Below are 14,205 nucleotides of genomic sequence, written 5' to 3'. Positions count from 1 at the left end.
CCTACAGTTCCTAGCAGAGCGGCTGATCCAATGGATCAATAATTTTGTCTTCATTTTTACAAAACGCTTTGCACATTACAAAGCATCATTACAGAGATTTTTCTCATTTGATGCTACTGACAATTTGGGCACATTATCTATTTCAGAAATAAAGAGACGAAGGGGGGTGGGACTCATCCAGGAAGTCTTCCGCAATTGCCCCTCCCATCACTGACTCACCTCCAAATCACACGGAGTTCTTCTCCGCTCCCACAGCACCATAGATACGCTGCAGGGGCTGGTACTGTGTGTCATTTCTGTTTACCTGTCAGTCTCTCTGGCCTAACCTTAAAGTTCCTCCTGTCCCAGGAGCAAGTACAGTTCCTGCCACAAAACAGACGCTCAATCACTGTTTGCCAAATGAGCTCCGGGATACAGGGATGGCAACTCAAGGGCAGGCCGGCTGAAGCAACTTGTTCGACACCACGTAGCTGACCAGTGGCAGACCTGGCATTCCAACTCACTCACGTCTCCTGAGATCAAATTCAACTCACTCTTCCTTTAGCCCCCATCGCTAGTATCTTAGGGTGACATTATTACTGCTTCATAGGAAGCACCAACCAAAGCATAGGTATGAATATAATTTAAGCTCAAACATCAAAAACATTTTCCACATGTGAAATAAACACCCTACTGAGATCTATTAGCATTGTCAGCACTTTCTATCTTTATACCGACTATTTAAAGATAATGGGTTTTGTTTATTACACTAGCTTCTCTGGGCCATTCCCTCAACCCCCACCCAGGTGGAGTTCCTCAACATCTCTGATGATTTTTGCTTTGTTATTTAAAAATACCTATCTAAAATACAGCTAAAGAAACACCCAATTTCTGCAAAATGTATTTATGAATTTGCCGGGGAAAATTAAGAGTAATCATGAGTTTTAAATGCATAACCATCTACCAGATCAATGAACCACACACAGGCCACAAACACCTTAGTGAGCCTCAATGTCAAGGCAAAAGCCTTGAACATAAGTACAATAACAAAAAAATAAAAATCGTCGGTAATACGGCTTTGCACAGAATAATTATGTTATTAAAGGCATAAATGGGACTGTAATCAATGGTTTGGTCAGTTTCACAAGAAATTCAGAAAAAAATATTATCACTGGGAACTAAAGCTTAGGTTCATTCAAAGTAAAATTAACTTCCTTAGTATCACTTTGCAAAACCTTCAGGAATAATTTTGTTCTATTATTTCTAGCGACAGTGTTTCCTTCACAAAGCAAAAACAACTCATGTTTGGTTGTATATATAGTTTAACTGCTAGTGATGAGATACAAAGTTAATCTGAGATTCACAAATGGGACAGTGCGTTTTTAAACCTAATTATGTTAATACTTTTATTTAAGAGTCACCTTTCTTCTTATATTTCAAGTGTTATCTCTTCTAATGTAATTTTTTTCTTATTTTACTTCTCTTCTTTAATCCTACTACTTTTAAAACGCTAAAATTGCTAGTAATAAGAAGGCACAGATTGAATAGGATCCCAAGCTATTAAGACTTAATAAACCAGAAATTCCAAGTGGTAAAGGAAAAAAAGAAAAAAAAAATTATGGCTTTGGAAAGCTATGCAGATTTATAAGAAACAGCCTGACCAACTTACAAACCAGAAATAGAAGCCCTACGTATTACTGTTTTCAGTTTTGAGGCCTACCTTTTTGTCACCCATCAAAATTACACCTTACAGAAATAAAAGAAAATCTTTTAAAGCAATGTTTAAAAATTAGGATCATAAAAGGATGAAAAACTCTACTTCTTTATTTATTTAGAAAAACGGGTATTCTACTTGCTTCACCATCCAGTAATTAACATGTCAACTGTAATATGGATTTGGGTGACTTTAACTTTTTAAAGCCTGCTAATCAATTGATTTGATGAGCCTAGCTTTCCTCCCAGTTGAGATGGGAATGGTTGTCTGGGCCTTTATACAACTGGATATATACCGGTACTAATTAAGACAAAAATCAAAGCCACAAATGGGCTAATTATCTTTGTTGAGCTTAGGACCTAATTTCTAATTTCTAATGCTTTTGTTTTCTTGAGAATAATTTAGTTTGCATTTTCTAGCAACCAGGTTTTTAAGCAGTCCTCCATTGAACCGTCAATTCATTATACACAGTTGTGTTTTTAAGAGTCTTAAAAATATCACCAATTTTTACTGATCTTGTGCTTTATGTGTTGATCAGACTTGCTTGCTTATATATGTATATATGTACATAGTTATGTACGCATGTACTTTCTTGATAGTAATTATCCAAACTGGAGAGTTGATGGGGAATGCGGAGAGAGCGTGAGAAAAATCTCAAAACTGATTTTCCTCTACATTTTTTTCTTTTCTTTTATTTAAAACTTCGACTCGCTGAGGTGAGACAAAAGTATTTTAGATTTGGGATACTTCTTTGAAGAATTCTTGCACCTTAGCATATGTGTAAGTATTGGGCAAAATTTCCGGATTGATTGATTGATTGATTGATTTATAAAGATATTTATTTATTTGACAGAGAGAGACAGCCAGCGAGAGAGGGAACACAAGCAGGGGGAGTGGGAGAGGAAGAAGCAGGCTCCTAGCGGAGGAGCCTGATGTGGGGCTCGATCCCAGAGCACCGGGACCACGCCCTGAGCCGAAGGCAGACGCCTAACGACTGCGCCACTCAGGCGCCCCAGGTTTTACTTATTTAAAGATAAAATACTAAATAAATACCCATGCCTATTGAAAACAGTATTAGGACTAGTAGCTCAATTATCTTCACAAACTTCGATTGGTAAACTTGGACTGGTATTGATTTTTAAGCGCTTTTTCTTTTGATAAGATTTCCGACTTCTGGAAAAGTTGCAAGAATTATACACAATATTCCCAAGTATCCCTTCCCCAGATCATACGAATAATAACATTTTACTACATTGATTGTATCATTTTCTCTCCTTTATTCCCAAGCTTCTATAGTTACTGAGGCTCATAATTATGATCTGAGTTTAGAGAGGGCTTCAGAAGTTCAAGATCTATAATTCTTTTATTTGCTAGTTATTTTACTCAAATAGCCCTTTATACCCCAGATGCTCCTGTTTGCTTCACTAGTTTTGCTTGTGGGATTTCTCAAAAACGCACAGTGATTCATAAAGCTAAAACCAATCCTTCTTGACATAAAGTATATTATGTTCTTTGCCATGGGACTGCCATGTTCAGTACTGTTATGTCAGAGAGCTTATGCCACTTAACAGCTGATCTTGATATCACTCATCTGACTGCTTTATCTCTGTAGGGTAGAGCTTAGCAGCTCAGGCTCTAAAGTCAGATGACTTGGATGTGACTCCCAGCTTAAAAAAAAAAAAAAAAATCGTGACTGAAGGAAGGTATATTAGTTTTAAACATCGGGTTTACAACTTAGCACTGAGCAACGGGGCAGCCAGGACCAAGAGGGTAACTCTGATTTGCTCTAAATGGGGAATCTATCAGTTTATCAGGGCTGTTCGCAAGGAAAATGAAGCATCGGAGCCTCTCTACAGAAATGGCTTTGACGGACATCAACACAAATTTTTAAAGAAAATAAAGAGGCATTCCACGTGTGTCTATTTCTAAAATCAGCCCTGGGTCAAAGGAAGAGCAAAATTATCATTTTTCATGGATAGAAAAGATAGGTGTTAAGTGTTCCATGAAATTAACATTCTGACATGCTGGTTTGGTACAGGTAGTGAGCTTGAAGAATTCTGATGAACAATTCACCTTGCTATAAAAGTGTCCAGGAGAGGAGACGACTCACAAACTGTGTCCCATATATCCTGACAGCTGCCACAAAGCCTCTCAGGAACTGCTGTCAGGGGCAAAGAGAACCTAAGTGCACACGGTGGTTATAAGCTTGAGAAATGATGGCCTGAGCACCAAGCACAGGGAAGGGCACACAACTGGTGCTCAGTAAATGGAGGTTACTATTACTGGATTTGTTGTTTCCACTGGATTTCTGACAAAGCTGAATGGTAGTCAACTTCAAAATGAGCGATTACTGGGGCACCTGGGTGGTGCAGTCAGTTAAGCGTCTGACTCTTGGTTTCAGTTCAGGTCATGATCCCAGGGTGGTGGTACTGAGCCCCGTGTCGGGCTCCGCTCTCAGTGTGGAGTCTGCTTAGAGTTTCTCTCTCCCTCTCCCCCTCTGCCTTGTGCTCTCACACGTGTGCGCACACGCGTGCATGCACGCTCTCTCTCTCTCTCAAATAGATAAATCTTTTTAAAAAATCAAAATGAGTTATTACTGAAAACTTAAATAGCATATACCGCTAGACCAGGAGCCACCTAGGACCCCATCTCATGTCTCACCACTTCGTCTATACTCCCCTGACTTCTTCAGCCTCAGAAAACGCTTCCTTTTATTCCCTCATTGGTTACCTCTATTCTTCAATCTTAGCTTAAAAGTCACTTCCTCTGGAATGACTTCCTTGACCAGCTCAGACTATAAATAATTTTTATTTGGACCTTAAAGTTTCTCTTTCTTTCGGATACTGATGGCAAAGAAATGTTGAGGTCTATTATACTGAAAGTGCATTTTTAGCACAGATAAAGAATTCCTCTGATTTGTTTTGGCAAAGAGGGCCAGTGTTCTGTTTAAATTATGTTCCACCTTGTTCAAATTATATGTAAACAGAAATGCCAGTTATCTTAAAGGTTTCAACTTTCTACTCCTGTGAAAAATTTTATAGGACAAATTGAACTCCTCAAGCAAAACAAAAAAAAATCAAATCCTGATGTTGGAACTGATGGTTTGATAAGCAAATTAAATATTCACAAGAAACATTATATATCTCTAGGAACAAAATTATGGAATCAACTAAAATTAGTCTATACAACTAAGTGATTTATTGAAGAAGAAAATTTTCTGCAATTCAACTCTGGAAGGTCTTTTGTTATAGCTACGATAAATAATTTAAGTCTCTTCCAACTAGAAACCCAAATTCCAATCAGGTTAGCTAAAATATTAATATAATATTCTCACCTTCAGTTCCTAAACTCTTATATCCAAACATGACACCACACTTGATACAAAATTATTATATTTCATGAACTCAATAAAACACTGGAGGTATTCCTGATATTTACTGAGAAATCCTCTGGCATTTTCTCTAATCACTATGGCAACTGTAATGGGTACCCATTATAATGGGTGGAGAATGCCAATACTGCCCCTATGGGTCAGATGATGTGGTCTCCGTTCCCATCTAGAGCCTGAGCCTCCCTAACTCATAAGCCAGAGTAATACAGAGAAGGATCAGAGGTCCATGCTTACTGAAGAAAATGAAAGCAACTGGTTTTAAAACTAAAATAGCTGTAGAGGAAGAGTTACCTGAGAGTGAGGGCAAAAATAGAAGGCCAAAGGCCAAACCTTATAGAAAAGGGGGTTAAAAATCCCCAAATTATAGGAGTCAGATAATACTACTAAGAACGAAGAAAATAATAGTAAAAAATAATAATAAATTTACTGAAGGCTTATTATATAATACCAGGTACTACCTTAAATTATTTAATGAACACGTTATTTAATGTTTGTAGCCAAGCATAAGCTAGATATTATTATCCCTATTTTAAACACGAGGAAATTGAATCTCAGGCAAGGTTAGTAATTTGCCCAAGAGCATATAACCAGAAAGAGCTAGAGCCAGAATTTGAACCCATACCTTCTAACTATGAATCTCAGTCTCTCCACCTCTATAAAACCTGCTTTCCTTGATGAGGTAGCCCTGCAAGAAATAAAAGGGAAAGCAGCCCAAAAGTCATAGAACAAGAGATTTATAGGATAGTCAACAGTATCAAGTGTCAAAGAAAAACCCAGATAGATCCTAGGGAATATTGTTGGATTTGGTTCTGTCCAAAGTGCACACTATCCACAGTTGTACGGGTAGCACCCAAATTTCACAGGGTTAAGAAGCGTCTGGACAAAAGGGAAACAGTAGACCTGTACAGATGTCGCTCTCAAGAAAACTGGCAGTGGGGGACCAGATCGTGAAAGTTATCAACTGAAGAGGGCAAAGAACGAAAATACCAGGGAGGGAACACGTGTAAAGACACCACAAATGGCTCATCTGACTCAACCCCCGACAAGAGGTTTTTGGGAAACACTTCCACATCCCTCACTTTTCGCCCCTCACCGCCCGGTATAGACTCCCTGATTTCCCATGAGCTCTTCCATGCTTTTCCCTACCAGAAATACCCTCTTCCAGTTTTGTTTTTCTTGTGACCTCCAACTTTTCCTTTAGCACACGGCTCAAAGGTCACATCCATGGTGAAGACATTACTGACCCTCACCCCCAAGAACAATCTCCACTGTTACTCCTGAGGCCCTTTGTATCCAATTCTATACTGATGTCTATCTCCCTCAAAAGTTGGCTTTCCACAGTCAGCAACCATGTCAGATCACCTCTGAGACCCCAGCATTTAACATAGCGCCCGCCATATTCCTCTGCAACTACATTATCCTAAACTGATCACAGTGACCTAACTCCAGACAAGAAAGTATTTTTAAAATCACTTAACAGAGAATCAGTGCATATGATTACTCAACCATTTAAATAGTAGAGCTCTTATTTCTTACAAATGTTCAGTAGAGATGTTCAACTAAAAGGCCTACGTATGGGATTGGCACGGCAAAATTTATTTCAATGGTAAATCAGCACGTTCCTTCAAAACACCTTTTCATATTAGATACTAAAAATTAGCAATTCTGGCTCTAAAAAATAAAATAAATATGGTCTTCAAGAGCTAAAATCATTCCCTTTTGTTTTTCTACAAAAAGACATTCAACAGGAATTCATTTTAAAATGTAACCCCATCTTTTAGGATGTCTGCCACAATCTTAATTAGGAGAAAACTGTCCCCTTAGGGAACCAAGCCAATGGGAATCAAGTCCCAAATAAGAGCAAAGCACAGAAAAATGTCTTTGTTTCTGTTGATTATATGAGATAATGGTCTCAAATGAAAAGAATTCTATTCATGTCCATCAAAGCTAGGGTGCACAGAAAGCAAGCAAATCTCTTGACCCTGAACAGAAAAGAAAGATAAAGACAGAAATGATGGAGTACACTACCTCAGGCTTAGCTCTTCAAACTAGCAAAGGAACCCATTTAAAATACTACAGATCAAATTTTGAGCCAATACAATGGTCTGTTATGGATTTAACATACAATAGGCAATCTTTTTTCCCCCCTTAATCACTGCTCACTGCTTTCATCACAAGAACTTTCTCTTGGGTATATTGCTAACCATCACAGTTTCTTTCTGGTTGTGATGATATACGACAGACATCATAGGAAAGTGGCAAACAGAAGTGAGTATAAAAATGATCCCTCGTTGGAGGCACCTGGGTGGCTCAGATGGTTAAGCATCTGCCTTCAGCTGAGGTCATGATCTCCAGGTCCTGGGATGGAGCCCCATGTCAGGCTCCCAGCTCAGTGGGGAGTCTGCTTCTCCCTCTCCCTTTGCCTCTCCCCTTGCTTGTGCTCGCTCTCTCTCTCAAATGAATAAATAAAGTCTTAAAAAAAAAAAATGACCCCTCACTGAAGCTGTGGTTTCATGTGAGGATTGCAGGAGTACTCATGTCAAAATCCCTTCTCTAAAACATGAGGCATCATTTTAAAGATACCATAATAAACAGACCTACTGGGATTCATTTAAAGTTTACCCTTCTTGAAGAGTGCCCTTTGCCTAGAACCTAACTGGCAATTCTGATTAACTCTGCTTCCCAAACAAAATGTCATTTATCCTTTTGACCACAGGAATAATACGCTCACTTGCCAGGAAGTACCATAACTTATGTGAAAATGCAAAATATGTGAAAGATTGATACTAACCAAAAAGAAACAATATAGCTAGAATATAGTTATTCTATTCATTTTCATATCTCAAATTATATCACTGCCCAGATAGATGATTTACGGAAAAACTAAGATTCTTATCTGAATGTAATCTTGAAATGAATTTTTAATCACGTAAAAGGAGGTTTCAATGTCCCAGTTACATATTAAAGACCCACTAGAAAGAAAGCGAGTCCCTGCGCAGGAAAAGGGAAAGACCACAGTCTCTGATAATAAAAGAACTCAAACAAAGTTGACAGCTAACTTGACAAAAGATTTTTTTCTTTGAATTCAAACAGAAGCCCCTCAACCCCAGGGCTCCACGGTACCTGGGATGTTCTGTTTACAAGAAGTGGTATAGGGATAAAACAGTCGCCCACTTTGATATTAAAGATATGTGCCTTTTTCTAAGGAAGGGGGAAGACAGGCAGGGACTGGAGAGAAAGTACGAACTGTACTCAGAGGGCAGTTAAAACTGGGAAGCACGAAAGGGAGAAAAAAAATCTTCGAGCCTTGGTTCCAAGTGGTTTAGGAATTATCCTCAATGTCAGCAGCACTATGGAATACCTGATGCCCAAGATTACAGCAAGGAGTAAAAGTTCTCACTTCAGCCTAGGTTCTGCTTTGATAAGAACTGGCAGGCTGTGGGAGAGAACAGAACAGTCGAAGACATTTTCCTCCTTCCCTCTCCTGGATTTTTAATACAGTTTTAGGGCAAGTAGGGGCAAAGACCTCTCAGATTTAGGCATAAAATGACCAACCTGAAGAGTAATCTACAAGAAACTTGAACAAATCACTCAAGGCAGGGGGAAGGCAGGGGGGAAACAGCTCATTTCTAGCCACAGTCTATAAAGATCATCCATCCAAAAAGTGTTTTCATAATGATGATGATGAGTAATATCAAAATTGTTATACCTAATCAACATACTGAATTTGAATATTTATATAGATTTTATTGAATTGAGCAACCATGTCTACATTTGGAAGCTGAGACTCTATGATGTTTTGTGAAATGGTGAAAAATTATAAAAGAAAATTTGATAAAGGATTATATAACAAGACCTTGTAATCACTGCTCAGAATTCTCTATTTCTGAACCAGATCGTCTAAGGAAAGGTAGAAAGTTGCTTCTTGAGCTCATACAGGATAAATGAAAAAGCATAGAAATAATTTTAAACATTTTACTTGGTACTTATTACTCAGTGAGATTAGAGCTTTCATGCTTTGAGGAAACAGAACTATATATTAGATCTTAAAATTTTCTGGTTTTTCAACTTTCTAATCAATATAACATTACACGCCTCAACATTCAAACATTTTAGCAGTAGATCTTTTCTTCACATCAGAGTGGCCAAAGCAAGGACACAATAAAAGTTGAATCAATAGAAGTAACTATCTTTGACATCAATACCATGATTTCGATATCCATCATGGGTCAGTGACAAAGGCTAGACAGAAGATTGTAAAGGTATCCCACTACGTCGGAAAACCCAAGATGACATCAGCACATCAACAATACAAATATTATAGGCAAGTTAAGAGCAAGAAGAAATTACTTCAGCAATAATCTTATCAGTTGTAGAAAATATATCGACAGGGACACTGTGAGGGGCACTTGGGTGGCTCAGTCAGTTAAGTGTCTGACTCCTAGTTTCAGCTCAAGTCATGATCTCAGGGTCATGAGACTGAGCCCCGCATCGACGGGCTCCACGCTGGGCACAGAGCCTGCTTAAGATTCTCTTTCTCTCTCACCCTCTGCCCCTCTCCTGTGCTCTCACACACGATTCTCTCTCTCTCTCAAGGAAAAAAAAAAAAAAGCACTAGGAAGCATCAAATGTGACCCTTTTCTAGTTTGAAGGGAAAGAAAGGGAAAAGAAAAGAAATGACAGAGGAGCAAAAACTCCTTCCAAATAAGCCTGGAAGGACTACAGGCAACTCCAGGCAGATATCACACTAACCCACTATGTGAAATAAAACACTTTGTTGACAAAAAGAAAATGGGAGTTCTCACCTTCTTTGCTTGGTGTAAGGGAATGTAAAGTGTCACCTGCTGTGAATGTCCTAGAGGAAAGAGCTAACTTGAGGAGCTGAAAAATACGCCTGCTGGGAATGAGCCATATGGCATGGCACAGTGTTTTCCAAAGTGGGGTCCACGTGTACCTGAGATTACTTTTTATGAGGACAAGGAACAAGGTGAGTGCGCATATGTATGATTTTCTATTTATGCTGGTGATACTGATTTTCCACTTTTTTTTTTAATTTTTTTAAAAGATTTTATTTTTATTTTTTTGAAGAGTTAGAGACAGCGAGAGAGGGAACACAAGCAGGGGGAGTGGGAGAGGAAGAAGCAGGCTCCCAGCGGAGGAGCCTGATGTGGGGCTCAATCCCATAACGCCGGGATCACGCCCTGAGCCGATGGCAGATGCTTAACGACTGCACCACCCAGGCGCCCCTGATTTTCCACTTCTGGTAGCAATTTTTGTTTTTTATAAAAGGTTATGTATTTCATACAAAAAGTGATTTTATTTAAGCAGGAATCAGAGTCTCTCCACCCACCCCATGCAGTGAGATGGGTGACTGCCTTCCAGAACTTTGGTGAAAGTTTGGAGATTTATTCTTTGGTTTAATCTCTGCACAGAAGAAGACCAACCACGGGTGATAGACGAAAAAAGGATTAAGTGAATTAGGGCAAGAAATACCCAATCTTCTTCCCCCACTCAGCTTTCAGGCAGGTAAGTATTCGCCCTCTAAGCAGGAAGTTGGAGAAGTTTTTTTAAAAAATATGACAGCCCTGGGGAGCCTGGGAGGCTCAGTCAGTTAAGCCACTGCCATGATCTCAGGGTCCTGGGATCGAGTCCCACATCAGGGTCTCTGCTCAGCACGGAGTCTGCTTCTCCCTCTGCCCCTCCCCCTGCTCGTGCTCTCTTCTCTCTCTCTCCTCCTCTCTCAAATAAATAAACTCTTTCAAAAAAATAAAAATATAACAGCCCAAGAGGAAAAACAAAGATACTGAACACCAGAAAGAACCCAGTTAAAAAGCCCAGTCAGATGACCCTACACTGAAGTCAATAAGACCCACATTCACATCAGCTGTTTATCCTCATGCTTTTAAATATGGATTAACACCCAAAGATGGTCAGACATCAAAGAAAAGCTTCAAAAATAAAAGACAGGAGACAAAAAAACAAAAAACAAAAAAAAACCCCAAAAACAAAAACAAACCAAAAAAACCCACCCCAAAACAAAGAGCAAAGTAGATTGAAGGAAACAGACTATACATAAAGAAAAGAATTTCAACAACTTAAAAAAAATTAATATCTTTGGAGTAAAAGAAAAAGATACTATAGTCAGGATATAAAACACAATGTTACGAAAAGGAACATACAGGAAAATTTTTAAAAGCTTCTCCTGGATCCCAGCACCCTTCCTGCCCATCCCACTTCTATCTCCTGCAAAGAATTTAACCTTAAGTACCTCTGTCTACCATTTAGGAAAAGCTAACCCTTTCCCTAGCGACTTTCCTGTAATTATAAGGGCGACGTTTGCTAAAGATTCTCCTTGATACTAAGAAATTACAGGCAAACCACAAGTCTCAAGATAATGCTTTATATAATCTCTCTCATTTATTTTCTCACCACTCTTTGGAGGAAACGACAGACCAAAGTGTTCCCAATCCCCACTGCAGAACTATTAACTGGCACGCGCTCTTTCGTCGGTATCTTTCCAAAACAAGCCCCGTGTCCTGGGTGTGAATAAGATCTGTAGTAAACATGTGATGATGAATTCATTCTCAATTTTTTAAAGGGGATGAGTCAGATCTCCAGACCTTTAAGATAATTTAATTTTCATTCAACAGTACTTTTCTAGTCACCAAAACACTCAGGCATTTTCTAAATCATCACAAAGGCAAAGTCCTTGCCTGGAGGGTACAGGCTACCTCTCCTTCATTATGTACTATTCTTGTGAGCTAATTATAGAAAACTCTGATTGCTGATATTTCAATAGGAAAGAAAGAGCAAGTCATGATAAAGAATAAGAGAGGGGAGAAGAGGAGGGAGAATGTTCGTTCGGAGAAGGATGGGCAAGGCAGAAACAAACGTTTTCTTCGGGAGTTAAGAGACTCTTCCAGAATAGGGATTATGGTTTGGATACTTTTCTTTGCATTCCTACAGCCCAGTACAGGCAGAATCGGCCACATCCAGGAAGGGCTCGAGAAACATTCAGTGAATTAACCTCAGAGCTGAACTCCGTCTATCTCCGCGCCCACCGGGCCAGAACGCACCTGCGGGACGGACAGCCCAGTGACAGGCGCGGCATTTTCTCTGACAACAGCAGCTCCTTACCTGTTGTTGGACGGGTACCTGCTGCACCACCTGGGTAGGCACTGCTGCTTGACTGGCTACAGATGTCTGTAAAGTCACTGTCGAACCTGTGTCCGACCCGGTCTCTGATGTCTGCATGATGGTCTCTGAAATGTAGCAAAACAGAGATGAAGCTGTAAATGCGCACTTCACGTGACCAGCTGCATGACATCTGTTCTTAAAGTCCTATGCTGAGAGTAACTTTCAACTGTCCAGGGTGCTTCTTACGCCAACACATTGCCCCGATATTCCACGCGTGGTTAGAGACACTCTGACCACTTTTTAAATAAATGCAGAAAATGACCAAGTCACATTAAAAAAAAAAATCCCCATTTAGCACCCCTCATTTTGGGGCTATCAAAGTTGAACTTCATTGAAATCTACCTTCCTTAGGTCTCATCCGTTGTAAACTGGTTCAATCATATTATAAACCATAGTCCAAAATTGTTTCTAAATACTCAATTTTCAGTCCACAAACTCTAACTGGACGTAAATATGTCATAAAATGTTATTTTCTAGATACTTTTGTGGCCATTAAGATGTCACCAAAGGTGTACCATTTAGAATTATTTCTAACATCGTTTTCAACGTTCAAACTTACTATGCTGTGATCTTAAAAAAAAAAAGTAATGTATATCCAAAAGTCTAACCAGAGGATCAGGCTCACTAATTTGTTCTGCCTGTGGTATGATATTGCACTAAAATCTACCTCGATTTTACACAAAGACAGCCAAAAACCAACAATGTTTAGTATTTTGAAGATGGGGAGGACCACTCTTACAGAAATGAGACTTGTATAAGCAAAGACACAAAATTTTACCTTCTCCCACTCAGACTTCAACCTGGCACATTTTTTAGTTCATATGTGCCTGACCTGCTATCACAGGGTAAATTTTGCAGCATGTGCTCTAACAGGCCTGGTTTCTCAGAACTCCCAGTCTCAACATTCCCTTTTGCTACTTACAGAGTCAACGGAATAAATATTAATTTCTTTGTTATTGAGCAGGGCCAGAATTCTAATTTTCTTTCCTGAGGGGGGGTAGGGACACAATATTTAATTGATAGCTTTAGAAAAATATTGCATTATAGTTTAAATTTTCCCCAAGAAAACTCTGGAAGAGTATCCAGTTCTTTCAAGTAGAAAATTAAGCCCCTCATCATCTTTTGTCATAGTGTGCCCTCTTCTAATTTTCTCCCAAACCTTTTCTAGCATCTCATTTGATTTAGCAATGGACCTCCGAAGACATCTTATCCACTCTTCTTATTTTATAGACGAGGAAACTAAAACCCAGAGAGGTGGAGACTCACTCAAGGTGACAGGAACAGCTATGGGACTAGGCCTAAGAGCTGAGGACTCTTCCAAATGCTCTCCACATGTTAATGTATGAGTAAATTAATCCATGGGATTAGGCCCTTTTGCTTTGAATCTGTGCTTATTTTTCTCTCTAGGCCTTGACCACTGGCAACTCTTTAAGTGATTTTCTTATTCTTTTATTAGTCAAAGCCCTACATAAACCTTACCACATACAAGAGAGACAGCAATAACAGCTAACACTGACTCAATGTTTAACATATGCTAAGGACTCTTCCAAATGCTCTACATGTTAATTTTTGAGTAAATTAATCCATGTAACAACCCGGTGAGATTGGTAGGGTTATAATCCTCCATTTACAGATGAGGGACCCCGGCACACAGAGTGAAAGTGATTAGAAGCTTATAAGACAACGGGGGAAGTTATAGAGACTGTAGCTACCACCCCACTTATTTGGGTCAGCTACTAACGTTCAGCTCCAAGAAGTTGAGAATTTGTGGGAAGGCTAAGCTGTAGGTGCCAGGTCTCCCAATTTTCCAAACGAGGCTGAAAGTTCAGATTTTTATGTGAAATCTCCCGAACAATGGTTCATTTTTTAAACTGTAGTATTAATCTCCAAGCGAACACACAAACACACACGCACGTACACATGC

The 14,205-nt window shown here is 39.3% G+C and overlaps 1 protein-coding gene across 10 annotated transcripts in view; it reads right to left on the bottom strand.

Moving 5' to 3' along the window:
• Positions 1-14,205, bottom strand: part of RFX3 (regulatory factor X3) — a 439,312-nt gene that overhangs the window by 147,973 nt on the left and 277,134 nt on the right. For all 10 annotated transcript variants that reach the window (XM_045772591.2, XM_045772590.2, XM_045772596.2 and 7 more), the window contains one exon: positions 12,222-12,346. In XM_045772591.2, coding sequence (XP_045628547.1) covers positions 12,222-12,338 — 117 coding nt within the window. In that variant the 5' untranslated portion in view covers positions 12,339-12,346. The remainder of the gene's footprint in view (positions 1-12,221; positions 12,347-14,205) is intronic.

The sequence above is a fragment of the Ursus americanus genome, chromosome 34 (genome assembly GCF_024610735.1).
Source record: "Ursus americanus isolate L20-20 chromosome 34, mUrsAme1.1.p, whole genome shotgun sequence".
Lineage (NCBI taxonomy): Eukaryota > Metazoa > Chordata > Mammalia > Carnivora > Ursidae > Ursus > Ursus americanus.
The sequence above is the reverse complement of the archived record's forward strand: the minus strand, read 5'-3'. Positions and strand labels throughout refer to the sequence as shown.